The 21,853-nt window shown below is 43.8% G+C and overlaps 1 protein-coding gene across 1 annotated transcript in view; it reads right to left on the bottom strand.

Annotated features, from left to right (window-relative positions):
* GAP43 (growth associated protein 43) overlaps window positions 1-21,624 on the bottom strand; it is a 57,304-nt gene extending 35,680 nt beyond the window's left edge. Inside the window, exon 1 of the mRNA XM_063148355.1 lies at window positions 21,496-21,624. Coding sequence (XP_063004425.1) covers window positions 21,496-21,525 — 30 coding nt within the window. The 5' untranslated portion in view covers window positions 21,526-21,624. The remainder of the gene's footprint in view (window positions 1-21,495) is intronic.
* Window positions 21,625-21,853: the final 229 nt, after the last annotated feature.

Here is a 21,853-nt window from a genome sequence, read left to right as displayed (position 1 = left end):
ATCCCACAACCCTGCTGCAGAGCTGAGCTCCACATGTACCATGACATTGTATCCCCAAGGTGCAGCAATCCATTGTGAAGGTTTCTACCTATCAGTATAGACTCTACCTCCTCACTGGCAGCTGTCAGCTACTGGTTGTGATGCATTCAACAGATCTCACTGGCATGGCCTCTCCTTAACCAGCCAGGAGTAGCCCTACTGGCTCTACTTCTTCCTCCATGGGATTTCCTGACCCTGTTAACACCAGCCTCAGTTTCACTAGGACAGGATATCAGCCTAACTGCTGGAAGGCAGAGAATGAGAGTGCTGAGTCTGGAGCTGATCTTCATGGAAGCTCAGTTTATTGACTGGTGTTGTGGATCTTCATGCCCATTGGAACTTGACTGACCCAGAGATTGCCCTTATGCACCCCCTGCCTTGCCCTGGCCTTTGTCTCCACCGACTTTTACTTCTGTGGCACTGGTGTTGATATTTGCCCCACAGATCTTCCACAAGGTTTCTGATAAGACTGTTGTGACAGCCTGTGTATGAATTCACCACAAGCAGTGAGTAAGACTTGGACCTGTCTCATGTATCTGAATTCTTCACAGCCACTCTAGGTCTTGGATGCCAGGGACCTTACAGAAAACCTGATGTGAAATTATCTTTGGCATACATTTACTGTTCATTTCTCATACATGTTTAAAGTAGAAGCAGAGAAGGAGAGATATCCATATCTCCTCCCTGCTTAGGCACTACTGCAGGTGAGAAAAGGAAGAGTTAGATCTACTTTTAAGATGCCAAATAGAGGAGACAGGTCACTGGTCCCACTATGAGCTCTTATATACTGCTGACTTGCAGAAAAGTGTGAGAAGACCCAGATCTACTTTTTCTATTCTTCTATTCCAACTTATTAACTGATTAACCATTGTACAGTAATCTTATTGTCCAGTCCAGTACCAAAAGCAAAGTCAGATGATGAAAGTGGAGTTTCATTTCATTGATTCCAGAGACATTTTGCTAGGGATAATTTTTACAAGATCTCTGTGGTCCACTGCTCCAAACAAATTACAAATGGAGACATTGTTAAGTCCAGAAGGACTCTGAACATAATTAAATTAGTATTTTTAGTGCTGCAAGAACCTTAAATGGATGATGTGTAGCTCAGTAAAGCATTGTACAATATTTAAGCCATGCTCTTATCTACTTCCTCCTGTCAGTGCAGGATGAGAACATTCTTAAGGAGGGCTTTTCAGGTCTGCCAGAACCTGAAAAGGTCTCCAGAGGGGATGTGTATGACACAGCTTCTTTCACACAAGCATCTGGGCTTGACTGCCTGAGACCATGCCCAGTTTGTGTAACTCCAGTGCTTCCCAAGGTCTGTAAAACTGATCAAGCAGCTCTCTGATTGCAGCTGTCACTCCTGAGTGCCACAGTCCCAAGGGCATAATATCGTGCCACACCCCTCTCCTCTCTCCCCTCTTCAGGTGGGTTGTCACCAGAGTACAGGCATGGTTTTGACTGGGAAGATCCTGAACACAAGACTCAGCAACCCCGGGGCTTAGTCACTTCTTCTAGACCCTGGCACTGAGCTATGGGAAATGCCCATGTGGCTTTGAGCCATTTTGTTTCCTCCTTTGCTCCTTTACTGTATTCAACCCTATTGAAAAGGAGGGAGGGGGAGGCAAGCCTGCAGTGCCTGCTCCAAAAACCCCTTTGTGGACCCTGCTATTTTAGTGCTATAAAGACCCCCGGCCAAAGAGAACATGTTGAATAGATGTGCTAGGGAAAAAGCCCTTGGAAAAAGTCTTTGGATCCACCACTTATAAGGGCTAGTATATCACAGGCACATTTAAATAGTCATCCAGATCTTCTAGTCTTCCTGCTGCAAGACAACTGTTATTTATTTCAATTTTTTCACTGCCTGGGCTTCCCATTTTAAAGTTGTTTTTAAAAAAGGGCTTCAATGAGTATTTAGTATCTGGTGGTAAAGTTTCCTAGTTTGTTTTTTTTTTATCCTTCAGTCAGAAAGCATGTCAGTAGCCTCAAAGAACTGCATATCATGATGTCTCTTCCCCAGGCACACAGTTCAGATGACTCTGCAACTGGTGCATCTGTAGCAGAACTGTACTCTACATCCAGAAACCCCTGGAGCTCAGCCTGTGGGGGGCTTTACTCAGAGGCCCCCGGGCACAGAAGCTGAGGGAAAGGGGATCCTGGTAAGGACTCCCAGGATGGCTGGGCAGGCAGAGTGCACAGAGCTACTTCCACGTCTTTCTGCTCTGATGCAGGTGGGATATGGAATGAGGGTTTTTATCCTAGGAAGGACTTATGATAGGAACCTTCTTCCCTCAGGAACCCATGCAAAGCCAGATAGAAAGCACTGGGAAGCTTGAACAATTGATCTAACACCAGAAAATGGAGTGTTTCCTCTTCTCTCAGTAAGAGCCAGTTCACACTGAGTGGCTTTGTCACACACTAAAGAAGAAACAACTGAAAATCTCCAGGGTCCTGAAGACCCTCCCTGTACAGGGCAGCATGACTGATTTTGTTCATCCACTCTGCAGGAGGGTGTGGTTTTTACCAGTCTTTGGACATTTGCCCCAGAAAATGACACTCTGGGTTCCTGTGGCAGTTTATTCCTTCAGTGAACTAAATAATTCCTCCCAGCATTTCAGCCAGCCCCTGCATCTTGTCCATGCCAACATTAGTTTGTTTCTGCTTTCTTAGTAACACTCCTTCATGTGTCAATAGCTCTCAGCTGTCATACCAGCTCCTTTGTCAGATCACTCCTCCTAGCCCTCTTAAACCCTAACCAGAGATCTTACTTGATTACTGAATTTACATTTGTTCTACTTAGAAATTACTAAAATGTCTCCCCAGCTTTAATGAATAATGAAACACTATACTTACAAAAATAGTAATTAGCAATATAGCTCAAAATAAATCAATGTGTGGATCAGACTCCCAAAGGCAGAAGGAAAAGCTGCAGCCATTAAAATAGGTGGAGCTGAAAATAGCTAAGCACTTGGGGAAAAAGAAATGGAAAAAAAGCTTAAAGGAACTTATGAATGGCCGTGTCCTATAGATAATTAGCAATCCACACAGGTTGGGATTGCTAACACTGTCCTGAATCTGACAGCTCCATTTCCTGTCAGTTCCCTTCAAATACCATTCAGCACATTTAGGAGTTTTCTAAGGATGTGAAGAAGCTGGAGCAGCCAAGAAAAGTAAGAGGAAATAGAAGAATGTCAAACCCTCATCAGTGGTTGTCCAAGAGTTTCCAGCAGAGCTCCTATCATTCTTCCTTGCGGATAAAGGAAGAGGTGCTCACACTAAGAAAAACCAAATGTATAAGGATTTATAACACTCATAACCATTATTATTTCCACATCCTTGGGATGGATATCCCTTGTGGTGCTGGAAAGGAAGCAATGAAACAAGCAATGGGAGACAAGACAATGGGAGTGTGTTGAAAGGGCAATGGGAGCACACTGATTTACAGAGGAAAACCAATTCAGATACTACAACAGCCAGCTTATATTCCCCTAACACCACCTAAATATAGTGTTATTTTTTGGTAGAAAGTCATTATTCTGCTTCTTCTGGAAGCCACAGAATAAGGCTGGTTCTTGCCAGATCAATTTATTGACCCTTTCACAATAAAAATACCAAATTGTTCATAAGACACATCTTTGGAGTCAAACAACTCATAGATCTGCTTAAACAGCCCAGATTATGGCATGCAAATGTCTATATTACATGGCCAGGTCATGTCACTTCTTGTACTATACTTTTCATACTAACCAGTCCCTCTGTCAGGAAAATAGAAACAATGCAAAAATCATGCAAATTCCATTACAGTGAATGATTATCTATCTAAAATTTTAGCCCAAGAGTGTAGTGGTTTCTTTTCTTTTTTTTTTTTTTTCTTTTTTTTTTTTTTTTTTTTTTATTTCTTACTTTTCTTTTTTGCTAACTCTTTCTTTTCCTTCTTTCCCATTTAAGGGGAGGAAATTATATGGTACAACTATCACCAACTGCATGTCTAAACATACACATATGTATAAACATAGTGGAGTAAGTGAGCAAATTGCAACGAATATACTGCCTGAAGTCAGTCTGCATAATGCATTCATTAAATCCTACTGAAATTAAATCAGAAATTAATCCTAAATAGAGAATACTTTCAAACAGATTAAATTTTAAAAGACTCATTTGATCCTTTCCAGAAAGAATGAGTTATGAATGTACAACACTTGCTGTACTCTCTTAAACCAGCCATTAAGTTTTCGGAATCTGCCTGATCCTTAGAATATCTGAGGAAACTCATGTAGGATTGCACCTGCTGGGGCTTTCAGGTGACTAACACTTTGATTTCAGTGCAAAGCAGAGAAAAAAGTTTCTATAAGTAATTTCCTTTGGTAGAAGAAGCAATTATTTTGAAGCCTGAAGAAAATATAACACATTCCCCCAAGATGCCTGCTTTACAGATTGTACTCTCACAGAACTTTACCACAAATAATTAACATTTTAGTATACATTCCTATGCTTTAGCTCTAGTGGTTCCCTATAAATTTGATTCAAAGAAGAATTAAAGGGCCAGGTTTTTAGGAAGGAACGGTGAGATCTTAACAAATGCCTCATTGCCTTAATCCTTTTGAAACCAGTGCAAATTAGGCACCAAGGCTCTCTGAAAATCCTGCTAGGCTCCTGCCTATATAAATCTTATTTGTTAGGGCAGTTCTGTAAATTACCTAATACCACCCTTCCACTGTTTGGAAAAAGGCTTGTAAATATCTGCTGTGAGACTGAAAAGTAAAACAAAGTAGCTTTAAGAAGACTTAAAGCCTTAGTAGGAAATCTGGATCTTTGGAGCTTAGGAAACTCGGGGATATAAAGGGATTACACTGAAATCCTGGTCCTAGTTTTTGCAGTTGGAAGTTGAAAGTTAAAACGCAGGAGGGAAAAGTTTGGCAAAGCAAAACAGGGGATCCCAGGGCTAGGGCAGCTAACAGATGGCTGTCCTACACTCTGCCCCACCTTTGCTCCTGATTCCTCTGTTATCCTGGCCTGTGCTTTTCGTGCGGTCATTCCAAGTGACAAGTTTTGCATCTCTGAGTAGCTGACTTCAGACACCTTGAGTCTGATTTGGAGCAGTGCCGAGCACTCAGAGCTGCAGCTGACAGTAATGGGAGATGTTTTCTGATATGTGCAACTGAAAACAAAAACTATGAATAAAGGTCAGGCCCTCTGTTTCTGAAATTCTGGACATAAAACTAGGGCATCCTGCTGACCAAACTCTTCATCCTCAGCTATCCACCTGCAAAAATGTAGTAAAAATACTCAGTTATCTCACGTGGGTGTGGCAAAGATTTACTAAGTGATATCAGGGATGTGCTCAGAATCACAAGACAGCTCAGGAGAAAATTAGTATTTCTGATTTCAGAGCAAGGTTTGAATACTATTAAGCAAAGTTGTGGGGGTCACACACTGACTTATTTGAGAATTCAAAATATTGAATAACTGCTAACTAAGTGAGCACTGTCCATTCTGTGACCTGAATGTGGTGAGAATCCCTGAAAAGAAAAATGTGTTCCTGTCATTAGAAGTGTACTGAAATGCATTCACAAGAGAAGACCATAAACAGAAGGCAGAAACAAGCAGTGGCCCCCCAGGGTGCCAGCATCCAACGTGGGATGGGATGAGGCAGGGTGCCCAGCTGAGTCCCAGAGCTGGTAGGAAGCTGGTGGCCTCAGAAGCCACCTAGGGTTTCCTCCCACATGGAGATATGGATGAAAAAGCACTTGTAACATCTGTAGTGTGCTGGCAGGAATACAACATATCTTCATAACCTCAAACTGCACAAGGGGAGGTTCAGGTTTGACAGGAGGAGGAATTTCTTCACAGAAAGGGATGCCATGCATTGGAATGAGCTGTCCAGAGATGTGGTGGAGTCACCAACCCTGGAGGTGATCAAGAAGTGACTGAATGTGGCACTCAGTGACATGGTTTAGTTGACAAGGTGCTGATCAGACAAAGGTTGGACTCCACAATCTTAAAGGTCCTTTCCAACTTAAATGATTCTGTGATTCCATTGTGGGAGTTATATGTCAATCACTCAGTATCTGCCTCTGGGTCCAAAGCCACAAGTTGTCCATCCTTGAATTAGGTGAAATCAGTGAATCAGTGAAAAATGAAGGTTTTTACTTAGCAAAAAATGAATTAATAGAAAGCACATCTTATCTGGCAATTTAATGAATGCACAATTACTGCATCAGGGAAAAGCCCCCTAAAGATTTAATCATTTAATATGTACAAAAAAGCTACTGAACAGAGAATTACTTTGTTCAAAGGATCAGCTATATCCTTGCCTAGTTTTTGTCAGCTCTGTAGCTACCCTGGAACATCAGAGCTGGAACAGCAGGGCTGCTGCAGGGCAGAAGCACAGGGTGTTGATAGAAGTGGAGCAAAGGAAAGGCAGAAATCCTGTTTAGCACTTTCCATGCTCTGTATAACTGAGCACTATTTCACTGCCACTGGCAGTAAAATGACCTTCTGTTTACACCACAGTACTTGAAGCTTGTGTTTTTTAAAAAAACTGTGCCTATCTCCAATTCTGATTAACTTCTCCAGGCATTTCTGTGCTGCTCAGCTTTCACAAATGGATTTCCAAACAGCAGAACTGCTTGGTATGGTACCCCTCAGAGGTACTCAGCATCCTCTGATGTCTGCTGCACCTGACAGCAAGAGTTTGGAGGCAAGTATCCAAGAGAAGTTGAAAAATTACAGGTTGGGGATATCAGCATCGATGATATCATACTGCATGAAGCTAGAGAAAATGAATCATATGTGAAAGATGGAACTGGGTGAATATAATAAGGCAGAGTAACAAGAAGCACATTTTGCCCTCTGCAGGGACAGTTCAGAACCATGGAAGAGAAGCAAGCAAGCCTTGCCAGTGGGGCCACTTACTGCACTTTGGTGAGATGGGAAGGCTGACCTTAGCTTGGTGAGGCCCCTTCAGTTCCAGGGCAGGTACTTACAAGTTACATGTTATCTGCTGTGCTCAGTGCTTCTCCTTCTAGAGGGATAAGAAGCCAGCGAAGTTCCACAATCACAGACACTTCCAACAAATCTATCTCCTGATGTAGTCCAATGCCTTTTCTGCCACCCCCTCCATTTGTGTGCTGTAGCAGTAGCAGTGCACATTTCCACAAGTGTTACAGCAAGGTTAGCCTAAATCCCATCTGCTTTGGGAATAGTAGGGACTATAAAATCCCCACCATCTCACAAAAGCTAACACAAGGTGTACATTTTCATTGCCTTCCCGGCAAATATGGGTAAGGTTTGGCCCAGAGAGACAACCACATTTACACTTGGCATCATGGTCTATTTCTTCCCTACACCGACAGCCTCTCCACTTCCATTCTTAAGTGGTAGGGAACAGCAGCCTTCAGACCTGCAAGCAAGACCTTCTCTTTTGGCCACCTACACTGCCTCCATGAAATATCTCTTCTGATCACTCTGCCTTGATTGACAGCTCTGCACCAGTGCTCTGTGCACCCCTTGGAGAAGTAACTTTCTTCTGGAGATAATTCATGGACACAGAGGCTTAGGAGGCAACACAACAGCTCAGCAGCAGCTAGCATATATGGGCATGGTAGGAAAAAATCTCCACCTATGCCTGACCAGAAAATTGTGTCTCATCTTACAAACCAGATATCTGAGAAAGGCAATACAAGTATTCATGGTCTCCACAACAGAAACACCATATTCAGATTTGGAGAAGGCTCTCATCAATAAAAGTGTATGATAGTGTATCACCAAGGTTGTTGCCTCTTCTCAGGCTCCCTGTTAAGTGCAGGTTGAAGGCTCTGATCTCTTTCTTGGGTGCATCCTGGTGTGGAGCTTATGATCCAGACCCTGTTGTGAGCACAACCTCCCCACCTGGATATCCTCCAGGGCAACAACCCACAACTTCATAAGCACAGCGCAAGCTCAAAATACAGGACCTATGGCAGCATGGACCTGCTTGCTTCCACTACTGCAGGGTCAGCTCTTCCTTATGAGACCCTCCCAGAGTGTCTCATAGGCAAATACATGTTCCACCCACAGACACAACAAAAAAAACCCAACCAAACAAACAAACAAAACAGACTGGCAAATAAAGCAAACAAATTATTTTTATTACTCAGTTTATTCCAGGTGAGAAGAAGGGAGCGGAAGAAGAGAGGAACAAATCTATCCTTTTTCTGTGCTTTCTAGATTAATTCATTCAGAAGGGGTGTGAATGGTAGTTTAAAAGCTATTGGTTCTATAAAGAGAAAACAGGCAGAATCACTGCCGTAGATTATTCCACTTTCTTCTGTGCCTCGGCTTCCTCACATGCAAATGGAGTAATAACAAGAGTGTTCCAGGACTGACTTTTTAAGGATCTTGCCTCAAATATCAATGAAAAGTGTAGTACTAGTTTCAGTGATAACAGCTTTGGCCCATTTTTTCCCAATTATTTTGCAACCTACCATTCACAGGCGTAAGTCAAAAGCAATGGGACTTACCTATTACATAAAAATAGGTAAGCATCTGACCAGCATCTTTCTGGGCACATGTTAAAGGCAGAAGCAAAAAATGTAAAATGGAGACTACCTCTGAAACCTCACTTTGACCTCCTCCTGCAGATGCCTTTTAATAGTCCTTATTGTATCTTTTTTTTTTTTTCCTTGAAATTGTCCCTCACCTCAGCTACTACAAAGGAAAGAGCTCACATAGTGAGCAATTCGGTATTTTCCTGTTATCCTAATTTCAAGCACAGCAAAGTGCCTTATTTGCCACACACCATTCAAACCCATCACTGAATTCAGAATACTGATTTCTTCATGGTCTTTTTCTGTGTTGCTATTTTGCCATAATATCTCATTGCTTCACGGGCCTTAATGGATATTCTGCCAGGAAGATAGGTGGGGTTGTTATCTCTATTTTACAGACACTAAAATCAAACAAAAAGAGGCTAAGGTCAAAATGGCCAGAACAATGACAAATTTTAGGTCCCCAATTGGTGATGCCTCAGATTAGTATTCCCCAGCTCTGTGTGTGTTGACAGCAAACCTCCATAGAATACCAGCTCTGTGCTTCTGCAAGTCAGACCCCAGGTGTCTCAAACTGAGAATCCAGAAAACAAGAACACACCAATTAATGGCCATCCATGGAAAACCTCATTTTCGTGGCCTTTTCATATCACATAGGAAATTGTGACAAGAGGCAGGAAAAAGCCTAATTCTTCAGGGCAGTATTCAAGTGCCAAAATACGAGACCATTCTTCTGTTTTTGAACAGCCTCCTGCCCAATTCAATATATAACCTTCATCACTGGCAGTAAATGAAGCAGGAGACCTATAGAAATCAGCTTTGTTTATGGCAAAACTCATTCAGTACCTAAGTGTATTCCATTCTGTGCACTGAATGAGACAGGGGTCCTATTGAAAAAAAAGGTACTAGTGTTTGATTTTATAATTAAGAACCACATTTTTATGTCTATTCATGAGAGAAGACAAATTAAAGATGGATAGGCAACCCTTTTAATTAATTTTCTGTATACTAAGTGTTTGACTTTGAAAACTAAATATATGCTTAATAAAGGTGTTTAATCTTTTCTTTTAAATGTAAACTAAAAAGGGAGAAAATAGGAAATTTCATAATTTGAAATCATAACATTCTCCTCCTTTGTATTACAAAGGTGCAACTGTTACCTATTAAATGGTTGCAAAATTCTTTGCACTTTCAAAGCTTTATTCCTCTAATCTCATCAGACAAATAAATTAAAAAGCCACAGTGTCTATCTGAAGAAGATCCCTACCAAGAAAATTCTTGTCCAAACAGGAAAAGCCCAGCAAAGTTTGATGTAGATGAAAAGATTGTCTTTGACTATTGCAATTTTTCTCATCTCCCCAAAGCTGGGTAATCCTGACTATACACAGGGCGTCTTGTTCCCCCTCTTGTGTTGTGAAAAGACTTGGGAATAAAGAAAGGATATCTTCCTAAGGGTTATACAGATTTAGCATGAGATACTGGAAGATACCACAGATCAGCTTTAGCTCCTCTATATTTCCATGCAACAATAGCTCTAATGGCAGCAGAGGGGATTAAGCACTGAAGGTGACTTCTAGCAGGAGTACAGCACTCTGGTTGGGAATTTCTGAGTGACTGCCATACAAATGCTTTGAGACAATTCATGTCAGGCAGGCAGAAGAAGCCACCAGTTGATAAATCCCTTGTAATAATTCTCCCATGAAGATGATGAACAGGGCACCTCGGTGTGGAGTTCCAGCAGATGTTTGTGTTCAGGAGACGGATGTTGGAGCTAAGCCTAGGAAGAAGTTGAGATGTCTTGCTGAAACCACAGCCTTAAGTCCACTAGAAAATATGGGTACAACTGGGCACCTCAGTGAATGCCTTTAGAACCTGGCTATAACAAATACTGAAGACAGAGTGACATCTAAACAGTCTGGGTTTGGGCATCTTGCTCTGGTTATAGGGGAGGTATCTTCTGCTTTGGATCCAAGCCCTGAACCCTTGTATTTAAAAGAACAACTCTAGTTCCTCTCCGAAAGCATGTAGTAAATAAATATTAATTCAGTATCTCAGTGGACATACAGCTTCCCTAAATTATGGAAGATGTTGATCCAATCTCTACTGTATCTGAAAAGACCTCAAGTCTCCCTCCTACAAAAGACTGCTTAGAGCAAGCTGCTCCTGGCTTTTCCTGCATAAGCTCCTTGGCTTTTTCCATGGAAGAATTAAATAATCATCAGGCCAGAGACAGAGAGCATACAAAAGTAAATAGCACTTTATATCCTACTGGTTAAACACAGTCCTGCAAGAGGACAGACTGGGTCCAGGTTCTGCTTCAGTGAATATTTGCTAATAATCATATGAAATAGTGTTTAAGGAGCAGAAGAGGTCATTAAGTCCATCCTCTGGTCCAGAGGTACTTCCTGCAGCCCTTCAGTGATTGAAGCTGCCATAGTTTACACAATATATCACAGTGCATCACAATCATTTTGGACTAACCATTAAAGACCATTACTCCTATTTTTATACATCATGGGCAGTGGGAACAGATTACTTCCGTTTTTTTTTCACTTGCCAGGCTAGCATCTGGACCACTCTTGGCCTTATTCCTTTTAGGTTAAACAACCCTAATTATTTCAGTCGTTTCTCCTTTTACCTCAAGCAATTCTCACTATCCCAGTCTACATCCTCTCATTGGACCACACTTCCTCAGAGTGCAGAACAAAACTAAGGCAGGACATTTCAGCTGAGTCCTACATGTGTACATCAGAGCCGAAGGCTCATGAGATGTGTCTGACAGCCTGTGCTCCCACTTGCACAGCCTGGTAAAACGGTGTTCCCCTTCCTGGCAACAGGACGATGTTCTAGCCTAACACTGAACTTGTGGTACTCTAGAGACCCTCTCTGCCTTCCTGTAGGACACCCTGTGGTCTCTCATGTAGAACTGGCTGCAGTTTATTAATCATTCCCATGGAGAGCACTTCATATTCACTCTGATGTTCAAACCAGGTCCCTGGTCTGACAAGCTTTTGTTGAATTACAGCGGTTTACCCCAGCTCACCACAGCTGGTTTATGCCATCTTCAGATTTTATAAAACACTTCCTCTAGACAGTTACCCAGGTTAAAATTACACTATAAAGTACAATGTTGGTTAATGAAAATATGAAGCACTAGCAGGCCACAGCACAAGCTTGTGGCAACCTGCTCAATAGTCTTCCGTTTCAACAGGAAATCAGTGAGAATTGCTCATTGAGTAAAATTATCTACACCAGTCCTGCATCCCTGCTGTAATGCCTTCCTTTGGAACATGTTTCTTTGCTTCATTTATGATAAAAGACTTGAGATAATGTCAAAATCCTTACAAATGACAAGGTATGACAACTATTTCCTCTGTATCCACAAGGCTTGTTACAGAAGAAAGCTAAATTAGTTTGACATGATCTGTTCTTGACAGATCTGTGCTAGTTCCTAATAATCTCCTTTATTTGATTATTTCCACCATTTTTTTTCCCCAGGAATGAAGTTAAACTGGGTAGTCTGCAATTTCTTATCTTCTCTTGTTTTCAACCTTCTGACACCTCATCCAGGCCTCATGAGTCTTCAAAGCATTCAAAGCTTATGGTTCAGAGATTGCTTCCCTCACCTTTGTAAATAAGCTAGGATGACTTGAAAGAGCCATCTTACATCAGTATATCCTGATTTGTTCTGCCCTTTTCCTAGATCTGATCTTCCTCCTTTGTGGTTCCTGTTACCTCTTCTAGCCATCAACTTGCAGCTGATCACATTACTGAAGATCTGCAAAATTAGCATAAAATGCTTTGGCCTTATTGACAATGCTGGCTGGAGAGCTTCAATCACAGCTCTCCTCTCCTCTCCAAGAGCACAATAAACAGAGGATATCAGGATGATATTATTTTACTCTCTTGCTATGGTTCAATTATAATTTTGTCTGTGTATTGAGTAAATTATGGGTTATAAAGGATCATCTAGGCATGCCAGTAAAGAGCTTATGAATGTTATGGGGACATTACAGTTTTAAGTATAATTGTGTGAGAGCTTTAGACACCTCCACACTTAGAAAGGAAGGAAGGTCTAAAGTTCTACAGCCTGTGACAGACATCTATAAGAATGTACTTCAGTTTAGAACAATCCCTTATTTCTCAGTTCAGAACAATGGTAAAATACTGTGAGGCATTTCAGACTCCTCTTGGCAGTCACACCCTGATTAAAAAGTAATTAAATTCTACAAGATAAGGCATTGTCTCATGGTATCTCTTTCTGATTTGTGGAATCATACTACTCAAAGCAAGAAGACAATGAATATAAGTAAGAATTAACTGTAAGAGTTCCTATGAGCCATTTGGGTAATTTTCCACTAATTTGTCTTTTTTTTTTTTTTTTTCTTCATCTTCTACCAAATCTTGTACACTGGCATAATAATGGAGGAGGGTTCTTTTTGCTGCATATCCAGTTTTACCATATAATAGTCAGCTTCAAGTATTGTCTCACATCTTAACTTTGCTAACTTTTCTCTGGAACTTATCCAACTTCTGTTTACTTCATGGAGATTTCAGCTGGCTTCAGTTCTTCTGTTATTTTGGAAGGAGATATTTTCTTTCCTTGCTCCATTTGTCCTTTCCTTAGGGTTTCATCTCTTCTAGCTGGTATTATGAGTGGAATTTAGGATACAAGGGAAAGGCCATTTGCCAGTGCTGTGCTTTAGGCAGGACTGGTTGCATATCTATCAATTTTAACAGTCAACATTAAGCATCAATTTTCTGCTGCAGTTGTCAGTCCTCAGAATTCTATGTAGGACTTGAAATTCTTTTGCGTTTTCCACAGGAAATGTAAATAGGAAGGGCTAAAACCACAGCATTACATCTTTTATCAGGCAAAATCTCCATTCTGACAGAATCATCTCAGCCTGTGCAATCCAGGTTTTTGCAAAGAATTAAAATGTTTAGACTAGGTAAAGTGAAAGTTCACAGTTCTAAGGAACACAGTGAAGTGTCCCTGCAGGGGGTAAACTTTTGGTCCAGCTTCTAAAAGCTGCTCTGCCTCAGTTCCCTATCATTCCAGTACTGCCTCCCAGCTTCACCACTCCTCTCAGGCACAGCTGAGCAGGTGATGCCCTCCTTGCATTTGCTCAGTGGGTGATTTCCAGCACTGGATTTCACTCTTACATGAAACCAAAGGGCTGCAATTTTACTGTCAGCAAATCAGCAACTGACACCTGTTTCTTTATGCCTACCCTTCCAAACCTAGATGACTTTTTGCTAAATTATTTATAAATCCACCACTGAATGCTTTACTCCTAAAGCTGTGGGCAGGCAGAAGGTGAAATGACAGAAGGCGAACAATGGTCAGCCCAAAACCATTGTGGTTTACATCTTGCTGGTTTCAATCTGAATTAATATAAATGACTGGCCTCTTCTGCAAAAGAGCATAGCATAGTACCATGGTGCCCAACGTGCACACCCTGGAGTACTTAACATTGCAGATTTATAAGGTCATTGGATGCTGTTAATAAAATAAATGGATTAGACTCCACTCAATATTCTGATGAACTGAATGCTAATTGATAAGTCTTAACAGTTATAAGAATAATTGGAACTGTAAATTATTCTGTACATTACCAGTTATTAGCAATCATCCCAATTCATAAATAACCTAAAGTTCCTGAAAACACAGTAGCACTTCTAGGCAATTATGAGAAGGGTGGAATAAAACTAGCTTCAGAGTGGGGTTCAGATCAAAACACACTCCCCTGCACTCCTGAATTTTAGGGGCATTAAAACCAAGTAAATGAGATTCTTTGGGAGTCCTTTAGCTTTACTAATTACCAGCTCTTACAGAAAGGTGTATCCTCCAGAGAGAATGCCTAAATATTGTGAGATGTCCCAGCTTCTATAAATAGGGATATACTGTGATTATGGCTGGAATTAATTCAAGAAACTTCAGCTGCAAGATGAGTAATGAATGGGACTGACATTTATTTGCCATAATTTAAGAGACTGTAAGTACATCCTGGCTCCCCTTTTGAGACATAAATGCCAACCATCCCTGGTTGCCAGGTTCAGGACATCCTGTCTCGGGCCAACAAGACAGCTGTAGCACAGCCTGCCACCCAACAGCAGCATTAGAGGCCAAGGGACAAGCCTGGAAGGAGCATGAACCATCAGGAAAGCAGGAATGCTGACACCAGTTTGTACTGCATGCATTGCTCCTGTTGCAGCCACACCCTTCCCAGCTGCTGCTGTGTCTGGGGAACCTTTTACCTAAGCCAACAGCAAGGTGAGAAGTGAAGATGCACCACTTGCTGTCTCTAAGAATGCTCATTTGTGTCAGCTGCAACTCTGCCCAAGTGGAGAACTGGAGCAGATACAAAAGCAACTGGAGCACAAAGAAGGAACCCTTCAAATACCAGTGCCAGGAAAGGTGAAGGGAGCCAGACCCTGGTGGTAATGGCTGATGCTGCCAGCAGGAATACTGCATGGTCAAGGGAGCAGGGGGAAGGCAAGGAGCAGAACAGATGGGGAAAGGAGACAGAATGAGTAACAGGCGGAGACAGCAGGAGCAGTGTAACTCCAAAAGCACAAATTCCTTTTGCTGTATTAAAAACAAATCACTATTTTCATTACACTATTCCTTCACCCCATACACATATTGTGGGCTGGATCACTGTGGTGGTTGGGGAGGAGCTACTGCTCTGGTGAATAGCAAGGAGAAAACGAAGTTTTTAGCCCTGCTCTCAGGCTCCGGTCAATTGTAATAAAGCCTTGGTCTGAGAAGAAAATCAATGGTTTGTGTTGAAGGAGCTCAAGGGGCTAATAAACATCCTAGCACTGCAGGAGTGACTGAGGATGGATAAAGCAGAGATTTGCCGATCTAAAGCATCTCTCAGTTCAGGGCTTCCCTTTTTTTTTTTTTTTTTCCACTCTAATTGTTTAGTTTCCCAATTAAAGAAGCACCTTGCAGAGCTGGCCATAACAGTCAGAGAATGTATGCTTAGATCAGTCAGAAAGCAGGTTAATAGCACTGCCAGAAAGGGAAACCAGCTCTCCCTAAACCAATTCCTCTCTACTGCCCTGTGGTGCTCACAACCATGAAAAGCCATCGAGTTTTACACATGCACTCAGCAGGTGACAGAAAGAGCCCAAAGGAAATATAAACACCTTCTCCACTTGAGGCCATCAGAGCTCCGAGGTTACATGTCACCTCCTGGTGTGCTCAGGAGGATCTTGGAATTATAGATTAAATGAGTGTGCATGGATTCCTGACTTTGATTTTGGACTTCAGATGTTGAAAGGTGTTTCATCAGGGTACCTGCTCTGGTACTCTCACAGCAAGATATTCTACCAGCAAACATTTGCACCCTCCACTATGCCTTTCTGGATGACCAAACTCCTCTTACCAGTCCAATATTCCTCTGTGTAGAGCTACTGGGCCACAGTTGTTTCTTTACAACACTGAACACTGGGATTTCAAAACTTAGATGCAGACAGGTAAGGACTGCTGCAAAATCTACCCCGAGACCTGTCAGACTCACAGCAAACAGGGGCATCACACAGTGACTTACAAAGAGTATCAAAACAGAGAGCTGCCATCAAAAGGTTTCTCATCCTCAGGTGTCTTTAGAGCACTGTCATCAGAGCTTTTGTTCATGCTCAAATCCAAAAAGAGCCTTCCCAGTGTAAGGAGGAAGCCCAAAGCAACAAAGGAATCACAAGTTGTTTATGTTCAGGAAGAGGACAACAGGAGGGTTGTACAGAAGGAAGGATACATGGGCCAGCAGTGCATGCACTGAGCAAATGGCAGTCACCAATGCACCACCAGCCTTCCACAACCATGCAGAGGTCTCAGCTTATAGAGCATGGTGCTAAAAACACCACAGCTATGGGTTTCATCCCATATGCACCCTTCATTTAAAAGCTGGACTCAGTGATCTTTGTGAGTCTCTTCCAACTAAGAATATTCTGTGATTCTGGTGCTTTTGCTTCAGATTATCTCAGCCAAAAGCCAAGCCTGAAGCAACCTTCAGGCTATGGCTGCTGTTTTACCTGGTAATACACCAATCCCTCAGCAGATACCTGTCTGCTGGGTAAAGATTAGGCAGAACCCAATTCTGCCCCATGTCCTCTGCCATGGACAGCACATGAAGCACACGAGTCACTATGAGGAGCACGTCTCACAGCACAGGCACAGCAAATCCAAGCAGGAATACACATCCTTCATTTGCATCATGCAAGACTATCAGCCTGCTTTCATCTTTCAAGGGCCAATGGGCCTCATTCTCCTTCCCACCAGCACAGAAGACATTGCAACTTGGCAGCTCCTAGCAGTGAGAAATTCCTGCTCTCTGGGAAATGGGGAGAGGGAAATATAATGTCTGTGCGAGAGGATCCTGGGATGGCATCACAAAATCCAAATCAGATAATGTTCTGAGTTCAAAGGGATCCACAAGGATCATCAAGTCCAGCACTTAAGTGAATGTCCCACTCAGGTATTGATCCCAACCTTGGTGTTAATAGCACCATGCTCTAACCAGCTGAGGTAATCTCAGGGTCCAATACAGCTGGCCTGCAAGGAGAGTCGATTTGACGTGAAAACTCTTTGCACATTCTCCTTCTAGTCAGTCAAAGCCACATGACCAAAGCAGAAGTCCCTCTCATCTCCATCCCCAAGGAATGCCCACCCTTTCAGCATAGCATGGACAGAGCCTGGAACTACAGCTCATTTCCTTATCCAATGGCAGGAGCAGCTCTGAGATCATTCAGGCAGCCTCAGCATTAGGCCAGGACAAGTTCTCAGACAGTACTTGTTGGTTCCTTGGGCTGCACACATGTTCCCAGACTGGCATGGTCACACTGGAGATTCAGTGCAGCTCTCTAGGCAAGGATGCCTGTGCATACCAGCAGGTACTGCCTGACTGGCTTTTGCTGGGCCTTCGATTCAGGAGCAAGTGGCCAAAGACACTTTGGATCCACAGACTGATTTCTTTCCCACTAAGCACTATTGCTGTCCTTCTCCCTCTGGAATCTCTGCCTGCAATTAGTTCCCTAGGAGGGGGCTTGTCTGTGCCATTAAGAACAGTTACATTATATGATCTAGGAGAAATCAATGTCTCTAATAGTCAGCAAAGGCAGTGGAGGAGAGGGTGATGGGAGGGCTGTTTCTCTGGAGACACCCTTCTCAGTAGAAATCCCAGGGGTATTGGCCCAGGAAAAGAAATAGTGAGGACAGTAATTAAACTTCCATGGAGCAATTGTTTACTGGAAGAAGCATAGAAGCTGCTCAGTGTCTCTCAGAAAGGCAGAGGCAGTGGCTAGACTCTTCCTAGGTGCAATGAAGTGCCTCTGCCCTGTAGTCAGCAATTTGTGGTGATTTACACCACAAATGGTGAAAGGCAAGTGGTGGGAGAAGGGGTGTGGATAGACACCTTTCCTTTAAAATACCCCTTTTCCACTGTCCACAGTGGTGTTTAAAGGTAGGACCACGCCTTGCAAGTATTGAAGCATCTGGATTGTGCAGTATAATTACCCTAAATGAAGCCTGAGACATTTTAATACCCTGAAGCAAGAAAACCTTCACTCTGCAGGCATCTTCCTCTCTCTCTTTTTCTCCATTTCTTCCTTCTTGTACATCTCTGCAGTTCCTGGAATGACAAGCCACCTCACCGGCTGGCTGTAATTGCTGGAACTGTTCCCTAATGCTTTTCCCTTCTCCAATTGCATTAAACTGCATCTTTAGAGGTACAGCCCTGTTTATTCATGCTGCTCGTGTGGAAGGGGGAAGAAATGCAGACTGCCTCTTCTCCCCTCTCCCTCCTTTGATTTGATGGGTGTGGCAGGTTTAAACCTTTGCAGCCGCTGGCTCTCCAGCGCTGGGGTGAGGAGGAGAGGATGGAACACGAGGGAAGTGTCGTCTGTGGCTGGTGATGAATGGGACTCATCTCACCCACAAGTGAGAAACCTGCTTGCAGGTTATTGTTTAATCACTCATGCAATCCAATAGTGAGCACATACCCCCATAATGTCCATCTGTTCTAGTATGCAGTGCATGCAACACTTGCATTTCTAGCCACTTATCTCACTGCCCAGCCCTGCGTGTTACTGACTGCATCTCTCGCTGGCAGGAAAGGCTCAGTTCAGGTTTTCAGACATGTTATGCTACCTCTCAGCTGATAATTTTGTGGGCTCAGATTCAGAGGTGCAGTCAGCTGTAGGCAGAAATGACAACACTTAGATATCTACATCTCTCATGGGCGGGCACAGTCAGTCAGTCAGTCAAATACTTCACTCTTCACACTGGCATCACACCCACAAGAAAGAATAATCTGCAAGGTATGAGCGTGTGAATAAATTTGTCTCTGAGGGGTGGGAGGACAGACACACACAGGCACACCTAGACACAAATGTGAAGAGATTTCTTCCACGCCCAAGCCTGTAATTTCAACATTTTGCTCCTTAGCTGCCAAAAAGGCGGGACACCAGGGACTTCCCCTGAAAAATAATTTGAGGAGAGCTGCTTTTATTTTGGGAAGGAAACTCCTGCCAGTGCTGAAGAACCCATTCCATCTTTTTCTCTCAGTGAAAGGTCTGGGTGGGGACAGAGCACATGCTGAACACCGAGATCTTTTTCTCCTCCCAGTCAGAGCTTTCTCTCGTGTATCTTCAGCTTTCCCGAGCGAGCAGCGGTATTGCCAGTTTGGCAATAGCGGTGTGCGTTCAGGTAGAGCAGCAGCAGCCGCGCTGGGATCCCGCCCTGCTCACGGCGCGGCTGCGGAGGGAGGCTCGGGCACGGGGCGTGCGGAGCGAGCGCACGGCGAGCCCGCGCGTGTGCCCGGAGCGAGGGGAGCGCCCGCCGAGCGGGGCCGAGCGCCGCGGGCACGCGCACAGACAGGGGTGTGTGCCCGCGTGCGTCCGGGCGGGAGCGGGCACGGGCACGGGCACGGGCACGGGGGGTGTGTGCCAGCGGGGCACCTGCATGCCGCGCGTTCCTGAGCGCCACGGAACACAAAAAGACACGAGTAAGCCCGGAAGGGTGTAAAGAACAGATACATCGGAACATCATTCGGGAGCTTCAATGCCCAACCTGCGATGGTACGGGCAGAATGATCCCTATTCCCCCGTAGCTCTCTTCTGACTCCAAAGAACCCCAGAGCTCCTACTTTATTTTAAAATTTGCCGTGCACCTCCGCCCACTGTTCTGTCACTTTGCCTCCCTGTCTGCCTTCCTTCTCCTCCTCTGCTCTTTTCATCCCGTATTTGCCATCAGAACGTGCTCTGCTGGCTGACTGCAACGTGTACCCCCCCTCCCCAGCCTTCACCCCCTCCTCCCAGATTTTGGTGAGCATATAATTAATTTCGGAGCATTGAAAAACCTGCATAAAAAACCCAGGATGACGCAGGGTCTCTTTCTATCCCAATCACTTGCCCCTCCCCATTATTCTACAAATTTCTCCTTCATTTGCTAACACACATCTCCATTCAGAAACACACTTTAACCTGAATCTTCTTGCAACACTGTGCTGTTCACAGGAACCGTAGTTACTCACATCAGCGTGTGAACAGAATACTGCAGTGCTGTGCTGTAAAAGACACTGCAATTTATGCATATATAAAGAAAGTAACCAGTATGGTGCTGTGCCTGAGTTGAGTTTTGTGCTCAGAACAAGGACCAAAGCTCCTTGTCGCTACCTACAAATCCGTAATTCTTGGAAGTTTCTAAAATGCTTTGCAAAGGTATCTAGGGTCAGTTCCTGCCTCAAAGTTCCAACTGCATAAATCCAGCATCCTCCCGAGGAAGTCCAAGAGGTTCAGCCAAAAAGGCTTTCTTAATCAGGAGTAGGTTTGGGCTTTCACACAAAATAAAAGGGGGAAGGGTGAGGGGTAAATGATCTAAGTAGCTTTTTTTTTCCTAATTTCATTATCATTTTGGACACAACAATTTTGACACTGAAACGAGCCCCCACCCAAACCTTCCATCATCTCAATTCTCTTACAGCAAAAGCCAGGCGGTACCAGCATAGAAAATGAGTGGGTTTCCAACAGGTTCACACCGTGAGCTTCTCTTATCCCACCCGAGTTCGGAGCTAACAGAGGCGTGGTCCTCTGTGTCTTTCCCAGCTGGTGCACAGTTGTCTAACTGGTTGTACTATGAAGGGTATTGCAAAGAGGGGGACTCTCCCCATCCTAAGGCTAATGCTTTTGTTATTATTTAATTGGATTTCTCACTGTAGCGTAGGTTTAAAAAAAAATTCCTTTAGGTTAATTCTTGCTCAGATTGTTGCAACACAAAAATAAAATGAATACACCTGTCCTCCGCGCCACCTCACAGCACGGGCACATAAAGCATCTCCCATTCATCAGAAGCAGGAGCAATTGAGAGCATTCTGACCAGGGATCAAGGCTCACTGGGCATCCGTTCCTTTTTGGCATAAGATGAAGAATTGCTTCCTTTATCTCCAAGGTAGAGCCAGAGCTCATCACGTTTCCTGCCAGCCGCAACACACCCCTCCACTTCCCCCCCCCCCCCCGCCCTATCCACACCCTCAGAACCACAGACAGAAAACCTAGGCAATATAACTGCCCCTATTAAAAAAAAAAAAAAAAAAAAAAAAAAAAAAAAAAAAAAAAGAATAGAGGGGGGATTCTGGTAGCTCCCCCAAATGTGGATGTAGGCCACCCCCCTTCCCCACATCACCAGCCCCGGAAAGGCAAAACAGTCACGTTGCAGGGTGTGAAAAGAACCTTCAGTCGCAAGATGCTAAAGAATTGCAAAATAGACGTCTGCTGAAAGCAGCTGAAATTTCCTCCCCCCTCACCCCAACCTCTACCCCAGCCCCTCACGCACTCAGGCAGACACGCACCCCACGGACATACGGACATCCAGCAGCCTGGGAGGCTTCTTAACAGAAAGAAATATAAAAATCTTAAGCTCTACCTGTTTTGTTCTTCTCATACAGCACAGCATGATCGTATTGTCCCCTTCCTTCCTTCTTCTTCCTTCCTTCTCCTCTCTCCTTTTCCTCTTCTCTCTCTTATCTCTCCCCCCACCCTCTCCACTCCCTCCCTCCCTCCCTCCCTCTCTCTCTCCCTCTCTCTCTCGCTCACACACACATACACACACGAGCACACGCGCGCACACACACACCAGGGCAGTTAGCAGCAACTGGAAGGTCCACAGCTACTGCTCATCACACATGCACACGCTGCCTCTCCCTGCCTCCCTCCCTACCCTTCCCAGAATTGTTCGCCAGCTCTCCCTGACTCGTCACCTCCCCACCCCACCCCCACCCCGG

Source organism: Melospiza melodia, chromosome 2, assembly GCF_035770615.1.
Source record: "Melospiza melodia melodia isolate bMelMel2 chromosome 2, bMelMel2.pri, whole genome shotgun sequence".
In the NCBI taxonomy this organism is placed as follows: Eukaryota; Metazoa; Chordata; class Aves; order Passeriformes; family Passerellidae; genus Melospiza; species Melospiza melodia.
Note: the sequence above shows the minus strand (reverse complement) of the source record. Positions and strands in the feature narration are given on the sequence as shown.